Raw genomic sequence first — 20794 nt, 5'->3', positions numbered from 1 at the left:
CGATCTCCTCAGCTGTGAAGGGGAAAAATGACTGCACCTATCTCATGGGGTGGTGGGTTACATAAGATAATGCATATAGGGCGCCTGGGTGGCTCAGGCGGTTAAGCGGCTGCCTTCGGCTCAGGTCATGATCCCAGGGCCCCAGGATCGAGTTCCCCATGGAGCTCCCTGCTCAGCGGGGAGCCTGCTTCTCCCTCTGCCCTCCCCCCTGCTCATGCACTCTCTCTCTCTCTCTCTCACGTGCTCTCTCTCAAATAAATAAAATCTTAAAAAAAAGATAATGTATATAAAGTCCTGAGCCAGCTCCATTGGCATAGTGCCTGCCGGAAGTGCCCAACAAATGCCATCCAAAAAAGCTCAAAAAACCAAAAACAAGCAAACAAACAAAACTACCTAGAGAGAGAAAAACAGCAGAAGTTGCAAGTTGGCAGATCACACACTAAATCCGGCCCTCTGAGAGTTGGGTTTGGCACGAACAGTGTTTTCTGAACTAATTTTGAATAGACAGGGCCCTCTCTCCAGTTTACTGAATCCCTAACACTGCCCACAGCTTAGGAAAACAAACATGCATTCGTTTATATTACCTGCCTGGCATTTGTATTTGTGACTTGGGTAGAAGGACAGGCCTGTCCTGAGCAGCGTGCATTCTATAACCTTCTAAAGAAGCAGGCTCCGTTTCTAAATATAAATACATGTCCTTGCCAAGGATACCCACAGCATACTAGTTTTCTAGAAACATAGGGCAGACCAGCCCCTGTTTGGAGCGAGGACTCTGGCTGGCCTGGGGTGGCCTTGAGCGCAGTGATGGGGACATTCCAAGCCGGGTGGCCAATGTCCCAGAAGGAGACACTATTTGACTTCTACTGGGTCCCCACCAGCTGGCCCTGCCCACCCCCTTCCCCTCTGCCAGGGCCAAGAGCCAACATCCCATGTCTCTCTCTCCCTCACCCAGCCCCACCTCTGACCTTTCTCCACCCACCCCCTGCCCCAAGCAGAACAGAAGGCCCAGGATGCGGAGCCTGCTTCCCAGTGGGAAAGCTTATGCAACAACCTGATAGCATCAAATTACAAACAACCAAGGTCTCCTAGAAGCTGAGGATGCCAAATTCAACAGAATGTTTCCTCATCACCAAGGGGGAGGAAGGAACAGTTCTGCTCTTCAAATAAAACAAGAAAAGATTTTCCAGACAGAGGAGCAGTCAGTTAGGGGACAAACAAGGTGCTGGTTCTGTCCCGGGTAGGAAATAGGTCTGGAGTGGGAAAGGGAGGGACGGCTGCTTTGAGCCAGGGCTGCCCTGGGGCCCCAGGCAGCTCCACGTCAGCTGTGCGCATGCCCCTCAAGGCCCTCTTGGTTTGGGAGGAAGTAGGGGCACTCTGCTCTGTCCCCAGCCTCCTGGTTAAGTTTCTCCTCAACCCTGCAGGGCGCAGGCCAAGCCCAGAGGAGCATCCTCACTCCTGCACAGGGTGAAGGGATGGCTCCAGGAGACACTGCCTCATCCCATCAGCTGAGCAAGGCAGCTCAGCCAGGAAAGGAAAGGGAAGACGAGGAGGGGGGCCTGGGGCCCCGGGAACAGGGGAAGGCAGCGCGTGGCCTGACGTAGCAGGCTGGCTACGGGGAGAAAGAAGCAGGGCTCTGGGTACTGTTTGTCCTACTCCGTTGCGAAAACATTGACGGCCTTCTCCCTTTCATCTGCTCTCAAGACCGGCCCCTTACAGCAGGATATGCAGGCATCCCACTGAAGAGGAACCTGGATGAGGAGGAGCAGGTGGTCCAGAGGGACCCCCAGCCTCCCTCCTGTGACCTGAGCGCCCTTGCCTCGCCCCTTCCACCACAGGGCTCTCTCCCCCAAGCTGGGAGGAGGAGGAGGGCTGTGGAGGAGCCAGAGGGGAAGCTGGTTTGGAGAATGAGGAAGGGGAAGTGTTTACCCCTAGGCAAAGTTCACCTTCAGGCTTTCCTGAGAAAAGAAGAGAATGGCATCCGGCCCCCTCCCCACCAAGAATTCAGTGCTGTGCCCCACCCCCCTACACATTAAGCTGCACGTGTTCATGCCTCGCCCCCCAAAAGAATGTTCTGTCTTTTTTTAAATTTATTAATATTATAATGTTATTTGCTACGAATAGGTTAGCTCTGTTGGATCAGAGGAAACACACACACGATTTAGCTGTGAAAATTTCCATTTTCTGGTCCTATGTAAAAGCAACATCTAGAGCAGCAGAGAAAGGAGGAAAAGTTATATTTTCAAAAATAATTAAGCCAGACTGTTTCCTGGAGATATTTCATTCATTTTTCATCCTCAGATGCTACTGGCTATTTCTGGTAGGGTCAGACATTAATACTGACCAGTTTAGCTTTCCTGACTGTTAACTAACTATCCCACAAGGAACCGGACTTGGGCTGAAGACACTGTGATGACCCTTGGCACACACATATTCCAAAATATATGCTCCAAGTAAAAAGATCCACATTCACCAGAGCACGAAATGAGAAGACTGCAATCCAGCTTCAGAGCAAAGCTTCCCAAGACGGAGGCTCAGAACACTTGGAAAGGCATCCATATGTTATTTAAGTTGCCCACGGCCTTCTGTGGGGCTAGACATTAACACTGACCGGTTTAGCTTAATGAGCACTGACCGGTCTGGGAATGAAGACATGGAGAATCATGGGGGTTAGGAGAGGACACACACAGGGCTGGGTGCCTCGTGGGCAGTATCCCAGTTGATTCTCCCAGCCGTCCTGCGAGTGTGGTCTACAGCCCCACCTTACAGGGGAGGAAACTGGGCTGTCCAGGGGAGGGGCCCGGTGGGCACGGATTCTTAAGCTGAGTGAAGATTCTAGCCCCATCGGGGCTTCCAAAGCCCTTAGCTCCCTCCACCTCTCCATTCTGCCTCCTGCAGATTCAGAAAGATTCACATTGTTCCATGGGCCAAAGACATTTTCTTTGATGACCATGGGGTCCAAAGAAGCAACACAGGATTTTCCAGACGGCTGAGCAGTTAGCCGGGTAAAACACGGCGTGAATAACAACCATCATGCAGGCTGAGTAATGAGCTGGTGGAGTTCAAATGACATGGCCCCCTTGACCAATGGCTGGCCTCGGAAAGCCCTCCGCCCTGCTCCACCTAGGTTTCCTCGTGTGGCCGGCAGGGTGGTTGGAATAAAGATTGCTGAGGAATCCCCTATATTGCTGGGGATTCTGTCACCTGCTGTTCTCATTTATCATCCAGGGCTTGGTGGAAATGAGTCTAGTCTTGCCCCCCTCCCTGCCCTCAGCCCTGCTGACGTAAGAGGGGTCTTTAAAACCTGAACAAGAGGCCGGGAAGAGTTGGAGATGGGGGGGATGGGCAAGCGTTGAAGGTGCATACAGTTTTCACTGGGGGGGGGGAGGGGGGGGAGGGGGGAATGTCTGGGGACTCTGCAGAGGTGATGGCTGCACCACGCAGTGAACGTGCTCAGTGCCACTGAATTGTACATCAACAGGGTTAATCTCATGTTACAGAATCTCACTTCAAATCTCACTTCAACCAACTGAGCCACCCAGGCGCCCCCCCAACTGTTTTTTTTTAAAACCGATGCGATGACCATACTTTCATATGTATCACTGTTTACTTGCCTAATCAGGAAGAACTGAGGCATCAACAGGTATATTTTCCAAGCCGTTGGTCCTTATTGCCAAATTGTCCCCAGCCCAGTAGCTGTCTTAGAAAGTGAGGTCCTGGGGCGCCTGAGTGGCTCAGTCGTTAAGCGTCTGCCTTCGGCTCAGGTCATGATCCCAGGGTCCTGGGATCGAGCCCCACGTCAGGCTCCCTATTCGACATGCAGCCTGCTTCTCCCTCTCCCACTCCCCCTGCTTGTGTTCCCTCTCTCATTGTATCTCGCTCTGTCAAATAAATAAATAAAATCTTAAAAAAAAAAGAAAGGGTGGTCCTTGGGGGGCAGCTTTCCCAGAGCACATGGGCACTGAGCTGGGGGCTCAGGGAGGTTTAACTGGAAAGGAAAGAATGTCGTGTGGTGGGGAGATCACTGACTTTAACTTGGGGGAGCAAGCCGGGCTCCCTCCTCACAAGCTGTGTGCACTTGGGCAAGTTCTTAGCCTCTCTGAGGCTCTCCTTCTTCATCTGTAAATAGAGGTGTTACTACCTACCTTCCCACATTGTAAGGTTTAGGGATAATGTGTATAAAAACCTTGCGTATTTATGCCCTGGATGTTTCCTGAATGAACGAAATGAATCCATGGTTGGATGGATGGAGAGATGACTGAAAAAAATAAAAAAGGAAAGCAAAGAAAACAAGGGCAGTGGGATTAAAGTCAAGGTGAAGTGTATTAGTTGGAAGGTCCATGGACTGAGGGCCAGTCCCCTGAGGGAGTCCGGGGGCGGTGGGAGGTGGGAGGAGGGAGGAAAGAAAGGGGTGGTCCAGGCTCAATAGAAACTCTCATCTCTCAGTTTATTTCTTCCCCACGAGCTGGCAGCTGGTGATCAACTTGTCTGTGTTTCGTAATGATGGCCAGAAGGCCTGCATAGGATTTGGTCATCCCAGAGACAGACCCCACAGCCCGACCTGGGCTCAGCAACCCCTACAGGATGTACCAACCCCAGCTGAGTCCCTACCTTGATGAATTTGCCACGATCCAGTGAAGGGACCCACGCTACCTGCCAGCTCACACTTCTGAGCCCACGGGCCATTGTCTCCTGGAAACCAAAAGAAGCAACATGTAGTGATCGATAGGCTCGTGGATGCTTTTGCCGATTCTCCCTCCCTGATCCCATATCCCTGTCTCAGTAGGAGAAGAAACTGTAAAAAAATATGATCCCTGCCCCTGAAGAATGACCTGTTATACGAGGCCTGCCTCTGGAGGGCTCTTAGAGAGGTGGGCTTTCCCTGCTCCAAGCTAGCCCCAGGGTGAAGTTCTTATCTTAGATACTATTACCTTCTCATCTAGTTTTACAACCGTCCTTAGCCCTGCAGCTCTTTCTTGAGCACCTAGGATGCACTCCGCGCCTCCCTGACATTACCTCATGATTGTCCAACACGCTATGCAGTGGATGCTATTGTGAGCTCAGTTTTGCACAGGAGGAAACAGGCTCAGAGAAGGTAAAGAGCCTTTTCCAATAGCAATGGACAGATTCAAGCCCGGGTCTCTGCCTGCCCCGAGAGCAGTGCTTTCATCCCGGGTCCAGATGGGCACCTGGGACCCACAATGCCTCGGTAGGCCCTTTAAACAGCTCACTAGCTCTGCCCACTCAGCCAAAAGGTGACCAGTGACAACTGGAGTCTTTGGGACCAGGAAGATGGTGAGGAGGAAACTTGAGAAGCACTCGAGGACTATACAGGTTTGCAGTGTCAAAGTCACTACCCAGATGGCCCTAAATCAATACAGAGGAGGCCAGCAGGGTACCTGCTCTCTGTGCAAACTTTTCCAGCGGCTCAGCCTTGGAGGCCCCAGTGGGCAGGTGCTCAGCACTCAGGCCAACAAACACTAGCAGGACGCCAAGTTCAAAGCAAGCCCCCTACCCCGTGAAAGAGGATCGCTTAGCCGGATTCTGCTCTTCAGATGGGGTGTGGGCAGGGTTATCCATCAGATCTCAGTGAGGTGGCTGGATTTGACTACTTCACCTGTAAACCAGAGGAATGTGTTTTCTTTTGCTGTGCGGTCGACTTTGTCCTTGATCTGGCCCACCAGGCTGTCCATCTCCCGGAGACCTGCGCCATATGGCCTTTGGCCCCGTGGGTCTGCTGAGAGCTGCATTCTGGATAAGGGCACGTGCATGTGGGCCAGGCCCACGTACAGCAGGAAGGGCCTTCCACTGGTGCTGAAACGGGAGAGCCAAGAGGTAAATCTCCAGAAGGCTCTGCTGGTTTGTCCAGGCTCTCCGTGTCTCTCCTTTGCCTCACAGAAAAGCCGCAGAATGCCTTCTGCCCCGGGGAACTCAGGAAGTACACATGGGTCTACAGCCCTACAAGGGCTGTGGAGGTCATCCGGTTAGCCAGTTAAAAACCGGGAGTCACTGCAATAGTTTAAAACTGTCTCTGCTCTTTCGCAGCATCCAGGCCATCACATCCATTCCCAGCCTCAGCCCTTTCCAGAAGATGGATGGATGACTCGCGTTGATCACAGGCCATTCCAAGGACGCACGTGACCACCGGGAATATCTAGATCAAGGCCTTGTTAGAGGCCCAGGCTGCTGGCTGCCCCTGTTCTAACCCTGCTGATTCCCCTCTGGGGCGTGGAGAGAGCCCGGGTGGTCTCTGCTTCCTGTTTGTCTCCCCTCCCCCACCCCTAGGCAAGGAACAGGATCCAGCCAGCTGCGGAACTCCAGCCTTGACCCTCCGACCCTCCAGCCTTGACCCTATGACCCTCCGACCCTTCGGAAGCAGCAGAGACCTTCATGGAGCCCCCTCCCACAGGCCACACCTTCGGGGGAAGGTGTCTTTGGGGGGGACCAATTAAGTTGGTACAGAGAGGTGACAGAAGCGTGGGTCTTTTTTACACCAGCTCCCCCAGAGATAAGATTTTCAAGTTGGCCCTCGATTATTTAGCTTACCCCAATTTATATCACCCTGCATCAAGTCCTCTGAGTGCTCCCCGGCTCTGCCTCAAACTGCGTCCTGCGGAGCCCCCTGCGTCCCGACTCCCGGGATCCCCTGATCGGGACTGTGCCTGTACTCAGCTCTCGTCGTCGACAGGCATAAAACTCAGGACAGAAGTCCCACGACAGGGGCCTCGCCTCCATCTTAACCAACAGTTTCTCTGCGACATTTCTAGGGTTGCGTTGCCCAATGCAGCGGCCACGACTCACGTGTGGCTGTTTAGGTTTCAAGGAATGAAAATTAAATAAAATTAAGAATTCAGTATCTCACCGGCTAATTCACAGATGAGCCTTGAAGACGCTAGGCTAAGTGAAAAAAGCCAGGCGCCAAGGGACAAGCACTATAGGATTCCACCGAGAGAAGGTCCCGAGAGTGGTCAACTTCGTGGAGACAGGAAGTAGAACACTGGGTACTGAGACTGGAGGGAAGGGCAAACTGGCATCCAACGAGTACAGAGTTTCAGTTTGGGATGATGAAAAAAAGTTGTGCGGACGGATAGCAGTGATGGTTGTGTAACAACAGGAATGTACTTCATGCCGCTGAAATGTACACTTAAGAAGGTAAATTTTATGTCATGTATATTTATCACTATATATACATATATAAGAATTCTATATATTATATGATCTATATCATCTATTTAATTCAGTGTTTCAGTTGCCCAAGGTGACTACTTCAGATGCTCAGTAGCCACAGATGGCCGGTGGCTACCATCTTGGACAGCACAGATAGAGAACATTCTCATCCTTGTGGAGAGTAAAATTGGATAGTGCTGACTCGGTGTCTGTTGCCTGCTCTCCCGGGGACAACAATGTACAGTCGTATAAGCTGTGTCCTGCACCAGGACATCCTGCTGACAGAATGACTAGATGCCTAATTCCAGCCCACAGTCCACTGGCCAACCTAGGCGCCCCGGCAGAGCTGAGCAGCCACCCAGAGGGGGCGCCTGTTTCCACCAGGTAGATACCACCCCGCAGCGGCATGCGGGCTGGAGCTGGCTCCAAATCCAGGAATTTTGCAAGCCAGTTGTTACACATGGCCATCATTAAAAATTAAACGATATCAACTTACAATGAAATAAATCATGTGAAAAGCAGAAGTCCTAAATTCTTATGATTTAGCGCATCCTGATTACTCCACTACATTTTACTATTAGGCATGCATGCTCTTGAGATTATCTATTGTATCTGTGTGGTGCAAGTGCCATCTGACCGTGTCCTCTAGCGCATCTCTTAACAACTCCACGTTCAGTGACATCGTGTTGGTAGCCTGAAATTAGCCAACGTGAGACAATTCACACCACAGAAATGGGCAAATGTTCCAAATCAGGGCTTTTTTTTCCCCCAGAGTGCTGGTTGTTACTTATTTACCAGGTTGGGGGGCGGGAGAGGTCCCACTGCCCACACTTTGTCCCATCCCCGTCATTATGCTCTAAACTCCCACCCGTTATCAAAGTCCCGTCAGCACCCCAGGCCAGAGGCTGAGAGGCATGTGCAAGGCTGAGCAAAAGCAGCACAGCACAGACAGAAAGCACAGGCTCTGGAGACCTGCATCCAAATCCCTGGGATTTTTATTTCATGGCTGTGCGACCCTGGGCAATTAACTTCACCTCGGTCGTCTCTACAACGGGGACGATTATACCTCCCCGATAAAGCTGTGATTATTAACAGTCTATAGGGAGCACTTAATAAATGGCAGCCTTTTCATGGACAGTTCTGAATAATACATGATGCGTGGTGCTCAGGGATGTACCTCTTTACCTGCATCCTGATGCCATGCCGGAATTCAGAAAGATAGCACTGTGCGAAAACCACACACACTGGTTCCCTGGGCGCAACTATCCCCCAAGCCAGCCCTTCAGTATGCTCCTGTGCTGTACATAAAAATAGTAATATAATAATGAAGACCGGAGGAAGTCTGCTTTCTAGAAAAGAAAATGCTGATTATAAGACAGTACGATTCCATTTTTGTTAAATATATATATATGTATATATGTATGTTTATGCACCAGCACAGAATGAGGCTAGAAGAACTTGCTCAAATCTACCAAAAGGGGTTGTCTCTGGGGTGTGGTATTCAGGGTGATTTTTTAGATTTCTAAAGGGGATACATATGAATTGTGTGGCAAAATGAGTGGAGTAGTGAGCAGAGAAGGAAAAAAAAAAAAGTTAGATGTCAGAGAGGACATTCCAGGAGAGAGAGGATGGGGCAGGGCATGGTGGTGTACTGAAGATTAAAACCCAGGACAGCCAAATCTGGACAAAATCATCTGATCTGGGATAGAAAGACCTCTCATGAAAGGTCCCCAGTGTGCGTTTGGCCAGAGAGCCAGACCTGCAGGTGGAATCAGGAGGGGTAGGCATCTGCCTGGTTGGCTTCCGGCTCGGACAAGGGGTCTCTCTGGAACGGACTTGCCTACACATTTCTCCATCTTTCTCTGGGCTTCCGTGTTACAGACACCGTTCTCAAACCCGGACATGAACCCAGTTCCCTGTTTAGAAGCACACGGGGGGCTCCACTGCAGCCAAACCGAGCAGCCCAGCACTCGAGGCCCCAACCTGGGTCCCTTCCAGCGTTACCCTCCTTCCTGCTCACAGACTCTTTCTCTATATGCCAGCTTCCCAAACACCTCACCTTCTGCCTTCCTATGCCTTGGTCATGCTATTCCTCTCCTGGCAGTAACTTCCTGGTATCTTGCCTAAAAACACTTAACTCAATTCTTAAGATCCAGCTCAAAAGCCACCACCGACACGCATCCTCCGCTCCCAGGTCTCCCACAGATGGTCTCCTGCTCCCTGACCCTGTCTCCCCTTCCCTCACCATCCTCGTCGGCACTGATAATACAAATCTGTCTCCCTACTAGCCTGCGAGCCACTCAAAAGCAAGGACAGCTCTCACACACATCTGTATACTTAGCACATCACCGGGACATCTATAGGGCAAGATAAAGTCACTCACTCATTATTCCCTCCTTCAGGGAATATTTATTAAGCTCTAACTAGGCCCCAGGCACCAGGGATAGAGCCATGAACATGATCGATAGGATTTCCACCTTCTTGGAGCTTCACATCGAATTGGAAACAGGAGAGGAAAGTGCAACTAAAAAATGAATCAGATATTTATTTACAAATTAGTAGGAGTGATGGAGAAGAACTACACACGGGGTGCTGTGGGATGGTGTAATGGGGGAACCAAGCCGGGCTTGGGGTGAGGCAAGAGATCCCTAAGACGGTGAGGTCTACAGGATGGTGGCGGGGGGGCGGTGGGCTACAGGTGGGCTGTGCTGGTGGCCATTGGGGGCAGGTGGAACAGCGCTGGGGAGAAGCTGCAGGAGAGGAAGAGTCCAGGTCCCACTGCCCAGCTGTTTCTTAGCTCCTTCTCTGCCTCACTCTGTATTCATCAGAGCATTGGCACAGAAGAGAGGGGAAAGCAGGGGGTGGGGGGGAGTGGGCACAAGCTTATAGCTGAACCCGGAGCCCTGATGCAGGTGGCAGGCTGGTGGGTACAGGTGGGCGCTGGGGGAATGGAGGGCGAGGGGCAGACCAGCAGGGGGAGGGCAATGCAGGGGCGGGATCGAGGAGTCAAGTACGGGAGGGAATCAAGACCTTGATGCGGGTCCTCGGCTCCAGCCCAGACCGGCAGGGGGGGCTTGTCTGTCACCTGTGTATCTCTGGGACCTAGTTCTGAATGATGAATGCTCTGCCACATTGACCATGCACTCTGATTTCAGATATCCTAAGCTATTGCTCAAGCCTGGGCCCAGCACACTCATTCTTGTCAGGCCCCATATTCCCTATTCAGGCTCAGTGTGCTGTCCCAGACCCTGGGGGGCAAGAGGACTGGCAGCTCCATGACCCAGGAGTCCATGACATCTACTCTCTCCTTTTTTTGTCAGCTAAGAGCTTGGCCTGCTGTTTAAAACACCCAGATCAAGGGTTAGCTTTGGGCATGCTGCCAGGTCAAGGGTCTAAATACAACCAAAGATCTAAGTAGAAACTTTCAAAGAAGTCTAGGGACAGCTTCTTGCCAAGGAGAAGCAGGAAACCCCACTCTTGGGACTCCTGATAGTTTTGACACACAGGCCCAGGTGTGGGGAGGGCCTGGCCCTGGGGGCAAGGGTCACAGAGGAGGAGTGCAGATCTAGAGGCCCTTTCTTGCTGATGCTCCAAAAACCACGGATGAATTGGCAAGTGAAATCCTAAAGAAATCAGCGTGCCTAAGGATTCTTTTCTGTAAGGTTAAAAGGCAATGGGATTCATGTGACTTTTCACTTAATAACTAATTAATAAATTAGCAAACTCTTCAACTTTTTCATACAGTAAGGAGGCTTACTTCATGGATTTGTGTGTCTTGGAAGTGATTAGTTAACTGGTGGGTGACCAGCCATGTGCCCACGTGAGAGCATGAAGCAGTCCCTCGTCCCCAGTGGGCTGCCTCCTCCTCTGAGGCTCTGTGCTGTCCCAAGCACTGAGGACTGAACTCTCCCCACCAGTCACGAAGCAACCACCTGTCACGGGGTATAGGGACCTGAATCATCTTGAAGCTCCAAGGAGCACAGACGTGTTCAACTCTCCAAATGGGAGAAGGGGCTTGCCTGTTTCATATCAGCCACCTGACAAAAAAGCCAGTGTTTCTCAGAAAGCCCCGAAAAACTTTTAAGCTGGGACCCCTGAAGCCCCAACAGGCTGCTCTCCAGATTTAGGCCGTAAGTAGGTTTTATTATCGAGAATAAACTGCTACCTCTGCTCTGCCTGTTGCCCTGCTCTCTAGAAACATCTGTGGCTGAGCAAGGGGTTGGGGGGATTCTTTTACATTCAAGGACCGATATGCTCAGTGAGCCACAGTTGGAGTCCGTTTTTAATTCTGCACAAGCAGACAGGCATGCGACACGTTTTTTCTCGCCCTCTTAGGCTAAGGCTGCAGGGAATACCAAAGAACCTGCTGGAAGATGTCCTACCGCCCTGGAGGAGTCTGCAGTCTTAGGAGAAAGAGGAGCTGCGCACACCCAGGTTCGTTAGAGGCCAGAGCAAAGGCAGCTGTGAAGGGTCAGGGCGAGGCCCAGGTGGGCGAGGCGGGGCGACCGTGGGTAGGCGCAGGCCTGCACCCCACCGTCTGTGCATGCACACCCAGGGGTGTGCTTTTCGTGTTTTGTTATTTTTTTTTAAGATTTTATTTATTTATTTTGACAGAGATGGAGACAGCGAGAGAGAGGGAACACAAGCAGGGGGAGCAGCAGAGGGAGAGGGAGAAGCAGGCTTCCCACCGAGCAGGGAGCCCGATGTGGGGCTCGATCCCAGGACTCTGAGATCATGACCTGAGCCGAAGGCAGACGCTTAACGACTGAGCCACCCAGGTGCCCCTATGTTTTGTTATTTTTAATGAGTCATTTCTAACATTTAAAGATGAGGAGAGTTCACATATGGACCAGGTATCATGTGTGTCTTGTGAAAGAGAAGGATCTGACAGTCTTGGCTCCCATCCCCTAAAGAAGCCACAGACAGCCGGAGCTAGGTAGCAGCTGCTCCCTTAGAGGGGGCCTGTGTTTCAAGTTCGCCACAGGCCCCACCACTCCCTAACGCCTTACACGCAGCCTGCTTCCCTCTGGAAGCTACCAGGGCCCTGTAGATGCTGGAATTTGTAACCCCCGTGCATTATATTGAATAATGGCCCCCAAAGGTATCTGGGGTCTCATCCCTGGAATCTGCGAGTGTTACCTTTTATGGCGAAAGAGACGTTGCAGATGCAACTGAATTAAGGATCTGGAGATAGGGAGATTATCTCGGATTCACCTGGAAGACCCTAAATATAACCACAAGTGTCCTTAAAAGGGGGAGCAGAAGGAGATTTGGCTACAGTAGACAAGAAGGCAAAGGGACGATAGAAACAGAGATTAGAATGATGGGGCCCTTAGCCAAGGGATACAAGCAGCCACCAGAAGACAGAAGAGGCAAGAAACATTCCTCCCCTGGGACCTCCAGAAGGAGACAGCCCTGCTGATACCTTGATTTTTGCCCCATCAGACTCATTTTGGCGTCCAGCCTCCAGATCTGGAGGAGAATAAGCTGCTATTGTTTTAGCCAGTAAGCTGGTGCTGAGTTTGGTACCGCAGCAGGACGAAGCTAAGCCACCCGGCCCACGAGTGAATCAACAAATGCTCCGAGTGCCTGGAACTCAGCAGCAGGCCCTACCATCCGGGAGCTTAGAGGAGAGGACAGAATGACAATGACAATAGAGCATGATCTGAGCCGGGTCAGGGAAAGCTCCTGCGAACTCAGAGAACATAACTGTGGAGCTTCTAACCCAGGCCTGGAGATTCCAGGGGAGACTGTTCTCTAGTTTCATTTACCAGGAACATGCATGCGTCCATCTTTGTTGGGCAGAGGAACTCCAGCATGGCTTGGAGGGGCGCTGAGGCCAGGGGACATGGGGGGTGGGGGCCGGGGGGCAGCCCCAGGGGGCCAAGGGACTCTTACCTTGCATGCTGGATGAACTGGGTCGCTTTCTCGGCATATTTCTGCGCCAGGCTGCTCAGGTTCACGGGCTGCTCCACGATGTTGAGGTTTTCATAGAGAGGAAGGGCCACATCAGTGTAACAGTCCCTCTCAAGGTTCCTGTGTGGAAACCACAGACGGTATCCTTTTCCACGACCTATGTAGCCGCACTGTCTAACAAAATGCTTTTATGCAGCAATGCACATGAATACAAAACACTTAATAACCTGGCCCCAGATGATTTTTCCTGTCTGCCATTTCCTCTAGTGGAAAACCAATAAAACACCTTCTTCCCTTTCCTTCTAACAGACATTTATGCTCCTCGGACAAGCCTGGCCACTCTGCAAAGCTCACAAAGACTTCTGTGAGCTACAGACATTATTACTCCCATGTTGCTACGAGAGAAACTGAGGTCCAAACAAACTAACTTACTCAAGCAGAGTCCCATAGCCAACCAATAGCCGCCGTCCCCGGCTTTTTCCGCCGACCTCCCTAAATGATGACTTCTGTCTACGGGGCACAATGCTTGGTGCTTTCCTAGGTCAACCATCTAGACTTCACGTGACCTGACATCTGACCATAACCCAGGTGGCTGGGGACAGTTCAAACATTTCAAACCATGTTCGGGGAATTTGGAGAAGCTTTAGCCACTGGAAAAAGTGGGAGTCAGACCAGTTATATCTCCTGGAAAAAAACAAACTCAGTCCACGGTCTTAGAGCTGGAGATGAACCTGACCCGTGAAGGCCCCCACATGAGTGGCTGAGTAATGACTCTGGCCGTGACCCATGGGTGAGTTACCTAAGTTCTCAGAGCCCCAACTCTCCTTATCTGAAGCATGCCCCTGCCCTCTGATGAGGTCCTGGAAGGACGAAAGAAGACAGTGAGCGTTAGCGCTCTGCACGCTGCCCAGCATACGAGCACTCCATCAACACTTAGTCCTCCACCCTGGCCGCCACAGAGCAGAAGCTGAGAACCATGGTGGGTGGGGGCGGGGGGGAATGGGGGGGATGGGGGTGTTGGGGGGGACGGGGGAGGATGGGGGGATGGGGGGATGGGAGGTATCTCAGGGTGGGAAACTGTCCTCGTGGGGCAGGGAAGGACTGGAAAGAGAAGAAAATCCCCCATCACACCTAGATGCATACACTCCCCTTCCAAAAGCTTAGGAGACAAGGTCAGACCAGGGTAAATAATCAAGGGCCACAATTTTTGGAAAAGGGAAAAAGGATTATCACCGTACTAGGCATCACAATGCTAACCTCACCGTCCGTGTCAAGTTTTTCAGGTTGTTATGACTTTGGGGCAACTCCACCATCACCTACAATCTCTCCCCTTCCCCCACCCCTACTAAGCCAACCCTTTTTTTTCTCTTTGATTTAGCATGGATTTAAAGGGGCCTGGCTGACATATGGCAGGCCACGATATGGCCAGGCGTGCCCACAGCCGTGGCCCACGGGCTGTAGATGGTAGGGAGGGCAGCGAGACGAGCTATAGCTTCACTTCTCCTGCTGCCATGTGCACACGAATCCCCTGTGCAGCCGGTGAAAATGCAGACCCAGACCTGGGGCCTGCGGGAGCGGGGGTCTGAAATTCTGCTTTTCTTTTTTTTTTTTTTTAAGATTTTATTTATTTATTTGACAGAGAGAGACACAGTGAGAGAGGGAACACAAGCAGGGGGAGTGGGAGAAGGAGAAGCAGGCTTCCCGCCGAGCAGGGAGCCCAATGTGGGGCTCGATCCCAGGAACCTGGGATCATGACCTGAGCTGAAGGCAGATGCTGAATGACCGAAATTCTGCTTTTCTAACAAGCACGCAGGTGATAACCACGATGCTGGGCCAGCGACCACAGTCTGAGTAGCACGTGGGCTCTGGACTCAGAGGGACCCCGACTGGGATCACCACCGCTATCTCTTACAGCTGCAGGGTGACCTGGGCAAGCGGGTCCCTTCCTGTACCTTTACAGGTTCCTCACTTCTAAAATCAGGATAAATACCTGCCTCACACAACGGTCATGTGGATTGCAAATAAGCACGGAGAGTGCCTAGACTGTAACAATTCTCAATACGTGGCCATTATTATATTGACTATTGTGTTATTAATGAGCCAGCGGAGACTTGCCTTCCCCCGTGGCTCCGACACCTGTAACCTTACAAATACCCACAGTGCTCGGGCTGAGCAACCAGAGCACCTGGTCTGCGTTGCTTTATTGCCTGAATAAAGTTTAGCACCTTTTTCTGATAATAAAGGCACTGCATGCTCCCTGCAGAATATTTGGAAAATACAAGGAGAAAGAAAGAAGAAATGAAAACCCCTTAGTCCCGCAACCTGAGGGAATGCACCACCGTTAGCACTTGGGCTTATTTCCTTTGAGTCCCGCTCAGTAGGGCTGTGAAGGTGTGGATACAGAGGTAGCTAAGAGCACATTGCCGATGACTTGTTTCCTGCCTTTTTCACATATTAGTATGTCCTGAGTATCTCCCCATTTCAGGGAACAGGATTTTAAAGCATCCTGTGGAGTGACGGCATGGCATTTCGAAGCCGGAATGCTGGCTTCTTTGCCAGGGGAGGAGGGTGACGAAGCTTGTAAGGAGCCCTTTGTGTTTTCTCCCTCTCTCTACCCCGCTTATGTCCAGTGTCTAGGCCAGGCGAGTGGCCCAGCAGCGAAGGCAGCAGGCAGAGGTGGCACGAGGCCCCACCTGGGTAAGTCCAAGGCAGCACAAGGCTCTTCCCAGGTGAGCTAAACAATAAAATAATTTTGTTGACCTCACCTTTGCTAAAAGTTTTCTTATACTGCATGCAAATAATGCATTCAAATTTGCACTAAACATACTCTTTTTTACGGGCTTAGCTGTCTCCTGTGGCCTTCCTCATTTACTCCTAAAGGACTACACCCTTGGGACCTCACTTTGCTCTGGAGCCCACTGCCAGTTGCTTGGATGGGATTACCTTGCCGGTCTATCGGCCCGTGGACACGCTGGACAAGGAGGGTGGTTGTAGCCCGGGGTATCCGTGCAGCCCATATCATGGCTGTATGGGATTCCAAAGTAGTAATCAAAACCTGGAAGGGAAGCAACCGGTGAGCACCCCCCACTTGGCTTCTCTTCTATGAGCCTGCATTCTTACACCCAGGACAAAAATTTAATTTTCCATGATTTAATACTGCAGTGCTATGGAGTATGTAATTAAAAGAGGATTTGATTAATATCCCTTTGTAGTATGCAAAGAAAACACTTTGCTGGGTTCTGGCTGTAAGACTAGATTTGCAAAACGTCTTGGGATTAGAGTTAACCCAGAGTGGGAGGAAATGGAGAGAAGTATCGCACACCTACCATCCCCAGGGCACTTATGAACACATTCAGTAAGTAGGTGGTGAAAATCAAGTACATGCATGGCACTGTAAGGAATAAAATAGACTGCCCTCAAGGGCCTGAAGGGGAAGTAAGATATATAGATTAAACTATAAGAGGTCTAGATGAGGGTAATGGAGTACCAGGACAGTGCACCACAGAAAGGGTACAAGAAGCAGGAGGGGATACGAATGAACTCGGAGATAGGAATCAAGAAACCTCAGAGTGCCCAAGCCAGCAGGCTTTCTGAGACCATCTGGTCCAGGGACACAAATGTATGGCAGGTGCTCTCTCTTCTCAGTCCCAATGGCAGACACCACAAATCAAAAATGGCACCACTTCCTGCTGAGCAGGATCCAGTGTCAGGATCCATCCCCCACACCAGCACAGGACTCCAGAAATACGCACTCAAGGTGTCAACACCCCAATCTAGTTCAACCTCCTCATTTATCAAGAGAAAACACCACCCGGTGGGAAAAGTATGTTCTGTGGTCATTTTTAGTGGAATAGCCAGGTCTTCACTTCCTTCACCTGCCACTCTTCACAAAGCACATGTGCAAGATGCCAGGGAAGCCCAATTGAGAAACAGGGCACAAGGGAAGAGAGGGGGAGGAAGGAGCACCAGAGAGGAGGAAGGAGTAGGACAGGGTGTTGGCCGATAGGAGCCTGAGGCTGAAGGCTGGTTGCAGGCTGATTCTCTAGAAACCGTTCCCCAAATGCAAATATCTTCAGCCGCTTATGTTCCCCCATGTCTAGGAGAGAGCACTGCGGCCTCTTTCCATGGAGCTAGAGGGAGATAATGGGGCAGAGTGGGGAGGCGGAGAAGTCTACAGAATAGTCAGAGAACCACCTTTAAGGAAAAGGCCACCCGTTTGCTTGTAAGATAGCAGAAGCAGCTGGGATGCAAGCGCCAGGGAGGGACTGGGGAGAAGCCTGAGCAGCTGAGATAATGATAAATCACTTTCAAGAGAAAGTCTGTGGGTTCCCATCTGAAATGGAAGAGGCAGGTCGGTGGATAGCGGAAGCAAAAACCACAACTTTGGAAAGCCATCAATAATTCGGTGAATTGGACATTCAGAGAACGTACCAATCAGCAAACTGATTTTCAGATAATTGGCTCAGGCAGCTTGATCTTGGCCTATTCCCCAAGGTCAGAGAGTCAAAAGTCTGAGGCAGTGAACAGCTGCAGGAAGAAGGCAAGAGGGAGCATCTCCTGTTTGGGTTTATGGCCTCCTTCCATGAACCCACTGGACAATTTTTACTTCTTACCACACTGGACATGTCTGGACCTCCCAGGGGCCGAATGTTTCCTGAGATGTGGACACCGATGGGCTCATGATGAGAAAGCCAAAAGGGCTAGCAGGCACCAAGGCGGGCAGGGGGGTGGGGGCAGGAAAGACGCCAGGAGAGAAGAATGTGAGACCCACGGGAGCCCTAGGTCCCCCAAATACACCTAAGTGACCCTGTGAATGAAGATGTCCTAATTCAGGGGGGGTGTCCCCCAGAAGCAGGATGGCTTGAGCACTAGTGGAATCCTTTTACACCAAGATCTTTACTTTCTGTTTCCCAGGTAATAAGTTCCCCAAAGAATTCTTACCACGGAAGTTGGGGTGATAAGAGCCATGGTGTCCGAGATGCCATTTGCCTGTAGGAAAGCAAGAGAGAGACTGTCAGAGGAATCCCCGCGGGGTCTCCCAGTGCCTCTGGGGAGCTGAGCACATACGCAGTCCTCCACCCTTGTTGCCCTCTACAGAGGACAAGCAAAGAGAGGCTGCAAATGCTGTGTGAAAGTCAAACCTCGCTCTCTGGGACTGAGAGGGAGTCCACGGGGACACAGAAAGCAAGCAAAGATGACTCAGGACCTACGCAGGAAAGCACACAGAGAAAAGGAAGGCAAGCCTTTACTGGGGGCCCAGAGATGCCAGCAGGCTGAGCTTCTGCCCCTCAAAGAGGGTTCAGTGCCCACAGCAACCCTGCGCTGCCCACTGCACCTGCGCCACCCTCCCGAGCCCTGCAGGGGCCCGGAGGACCAGCAAGGGCCCCAGATAGCCTTGGTTCCCTCCTGGTTTCATCATCTTCCTCCCTGGCCACGCTCAGCAGCCCACGGAGGCTGGATGCAAGACCACCTCCCCCTTCCCGGGGCTGTTCCGGTGCAGAGACGCTCGCCTGGACGTGCACGGCTGCTTCTCGCTCTGCACATATGTTTGGTGGGGGAGAATGACTGGGCGATGTGTGGCGGAAGCTCTGACCATGTTTGAACTCTCAGACCTGCTAATTCCGCTCTGAGGAGTAAAGACCCCAGGGAAACCACCCACGAGGCAAGGGGCAGAGAAAAGAATGTGGTCCAAAGATCTAAACAGTGCCAGCACTGAAGAGCACGTAAGGGAAAGAAATAAACGGGCAACTGTGGGAGGATGGCTAAGTAAATTATTTACATGGCCCTGACAAACTACTACCAAACTATCTTTTAGAGACAAACGCATGTAGGAAAAGGTAATAATCAGGGAATCCAGGGAAAGGGCAGATGAGCGTCTATTACTCCCCTTTTGCAACTGCTCTGTAGCTTTGCGAAAAAATGTAATATAAAGCAGAGGGAAATGGATTAGGCACTATGTGGAATGCTTGGATTAAGCATTACATGGAAATCCAAAATTATATTAAAGTGTTTAAGTTATTTCTAAAATTATTAAAAGTACTGCAAATATGTAAAATGTATTACATAGAAATATAAAATAATAGGAAAGGGGTTCAAAGGAGGACCAGGTGGTATGTACGATGGTGAAAAAACCCATGACGGTAGACCAATGTTAGAAGCGAAGTGTGGGTGGGGCAAAGGGGCTTGATATTCCTTGGTGGGGTTTTTATTTTTCCCGTAAGCATGCTTATAGGAAGTTCGTGATGTCAACACATGGATGTGGTTGAACATCCTCTAACATGCAATGAACAGTGAGGGGAAAGGGGGGCAGCTGAACAGTTAATATATAATCAGTGGCTCACTGGGAGTTCAAAGGCATGAAGAGGGAAGGGCAAGTGAGATCCAGCTCAGCTCAGTAAGAACCCAGCCCCCTGTTGCCTCATGAAACTTTAGAGTCAGAGAGCCCTAGGGGCCAAACCCTTGCCAGCTGTGAGCATGACTCGGATGCAAGTGATGGGGCCACTAAGCGTACGCAGCCCACCGTGGGGGCTTCACAGTGAATATACCTTGGGGTACGGGCAGAAAGGGAATGAAAAGACAGGATCCTAATCTGGACCTCCTCCCACTGGGGCTTGCCCTCCTGGGACAATGAATGCCACGCTCCAGATTGACCGGCTGTAAAAGCATGTGGGGCTCCTTGACCCAGAGGAGGAGGCGGGGCCAACACCCGAAACTGGAGCCTCCAGGCATCAATAACACCCTCCCTCGCCACTTCACGGATCGTGGTGGAGGGAGGCAGGAGTCCCACTGGACCCAGCTCTTGGGAAGTCAGAATAACAAGCACTGTTGGCACTGCGCGTTGCCTTGGCCTCTGCCGGGAGGACCAGCAGTGAAGCAAAGCGTCGGAGCGAGGCTGGGCAGTCACACCGGTCTGGATGCACCCGCTCCGGGGTGGGCAGCACTGAACCTGTCCCCTCACCTGGCGGGAACTCGGTTTCCTCACACACATAATGGGGGAAATCATCCCCTCAGAAGGCACCTCCGGACCCCGATGCAAATAAACACTTAGCCCAGGGCCAGGCAGGTAGGAAATACTGAGTAAGAGGTGCCTACGGAAATAAAAGGAAAAGAAGCTGCGTGCCTACCCTGCGCCCCTGCCCGCACTTACCCGGCCAACAGAACCCTGGTTTTGTTCCGGGATCAGAGACCAGGGCCCCAATCCGAGTCCTGAGCCCAGTCTCCCAGCCTTCCTTGCGGCGGGGCGTGGCCACGCAAATCCACCAATAAGAGGTAAGTGCATTTCCGCGCCGAGGGGTGGGCGTGTCCGAGAGAAGATTTGTTTTCCCGGTCGATGCGAACAAATGAGGCCCGCACCCCCTCTCCTGTTTTTCCTCCCTTGAAGCCGAATTATGGTGAATGGGACTGAAGCCGCTCTCTTGCAACCAAGAAGCAACGAGCATGAGGACAAAAGCTAAGGACCGTAGTAGGACAGCGGAGCAGAAAAATAGAAACGGTTTCCGGGAGCCGCCGAGCCAATGAAAGCAATCACTCACCTCTCAGCTTATTACAACGGGAGGAAAATAGCTCCATATATGGTTTAGTTCCCTGTTAGGTCTTTTCAGTGACTTAGAGCTCAAAGCTTTGCGACCTTATACAGCAAGAAATAAACAAAAAGCAGACGGGAGCAGAAGAGGTGGCAGCATGCTGGGGCTACGCAAACACAAGGCAGGCACCG

General features: G+C 51.4%; 1 protein-coding gene across 7 annotated transcripts in view; it reads right to left on the bottom strand.

The window, feature by feature from the left end:
• The window catches only part of ARSG (arylsulfatase G), an 83758-nt gene that overhangs the window by 4460 nt on the left and 58504 nt on the right, over window positions 1–20794 (bottom strand). For 6 of the 7 annotated variants that reach the window (XM_081804630.1, XM_081804632.1, XM_081804634.1 and 3 more), the window contains 5 exons: window positions 18022–18069; window positions 16024–16135; window positions 13063–13200; window positions 5615–5811; window positions 4609–4689 (listed from right to left, as the gene is read on the bottom strand). In XM_081804630.1, the coding sequence (XP_081660756.1) occupies window positions 4609–4689; window positions 5615–5811; window positions 13063–13200; window positions 16024–16135; window positions 18022–18069 (576 nt within the window). The remainder of the gene's footprint in view (window positions 1–4608; window positions 4690–5614; window positions 5812–13062; window positions 13201–16023; window positions 16136–18021; window positions 18070–20794) is intronic. The other variant, XM_081804635.1, reaches the window with a different exon arrangement.

This window comes from Leptonychotes weddellii, chromosome 15 (genome assembly GCF_054177405.1).
Source record: "Leptonychotes weddellii isolate Sample4059 chromosome 15, ASM5417740v2, whole genome shotgun sequence".
Taxonomy (NCBI): Eukaryota; Metazoa; Chordata; class Mammalia; order Carnivora; family Phocidae; genus Leptonychotes; species Leptonychotes weddellii.
The sequence above is the reverse complement of the archived record's forward strand: the minus strand, read 5'-3'. Positions and strand labels throughout refer to the sequence as shown.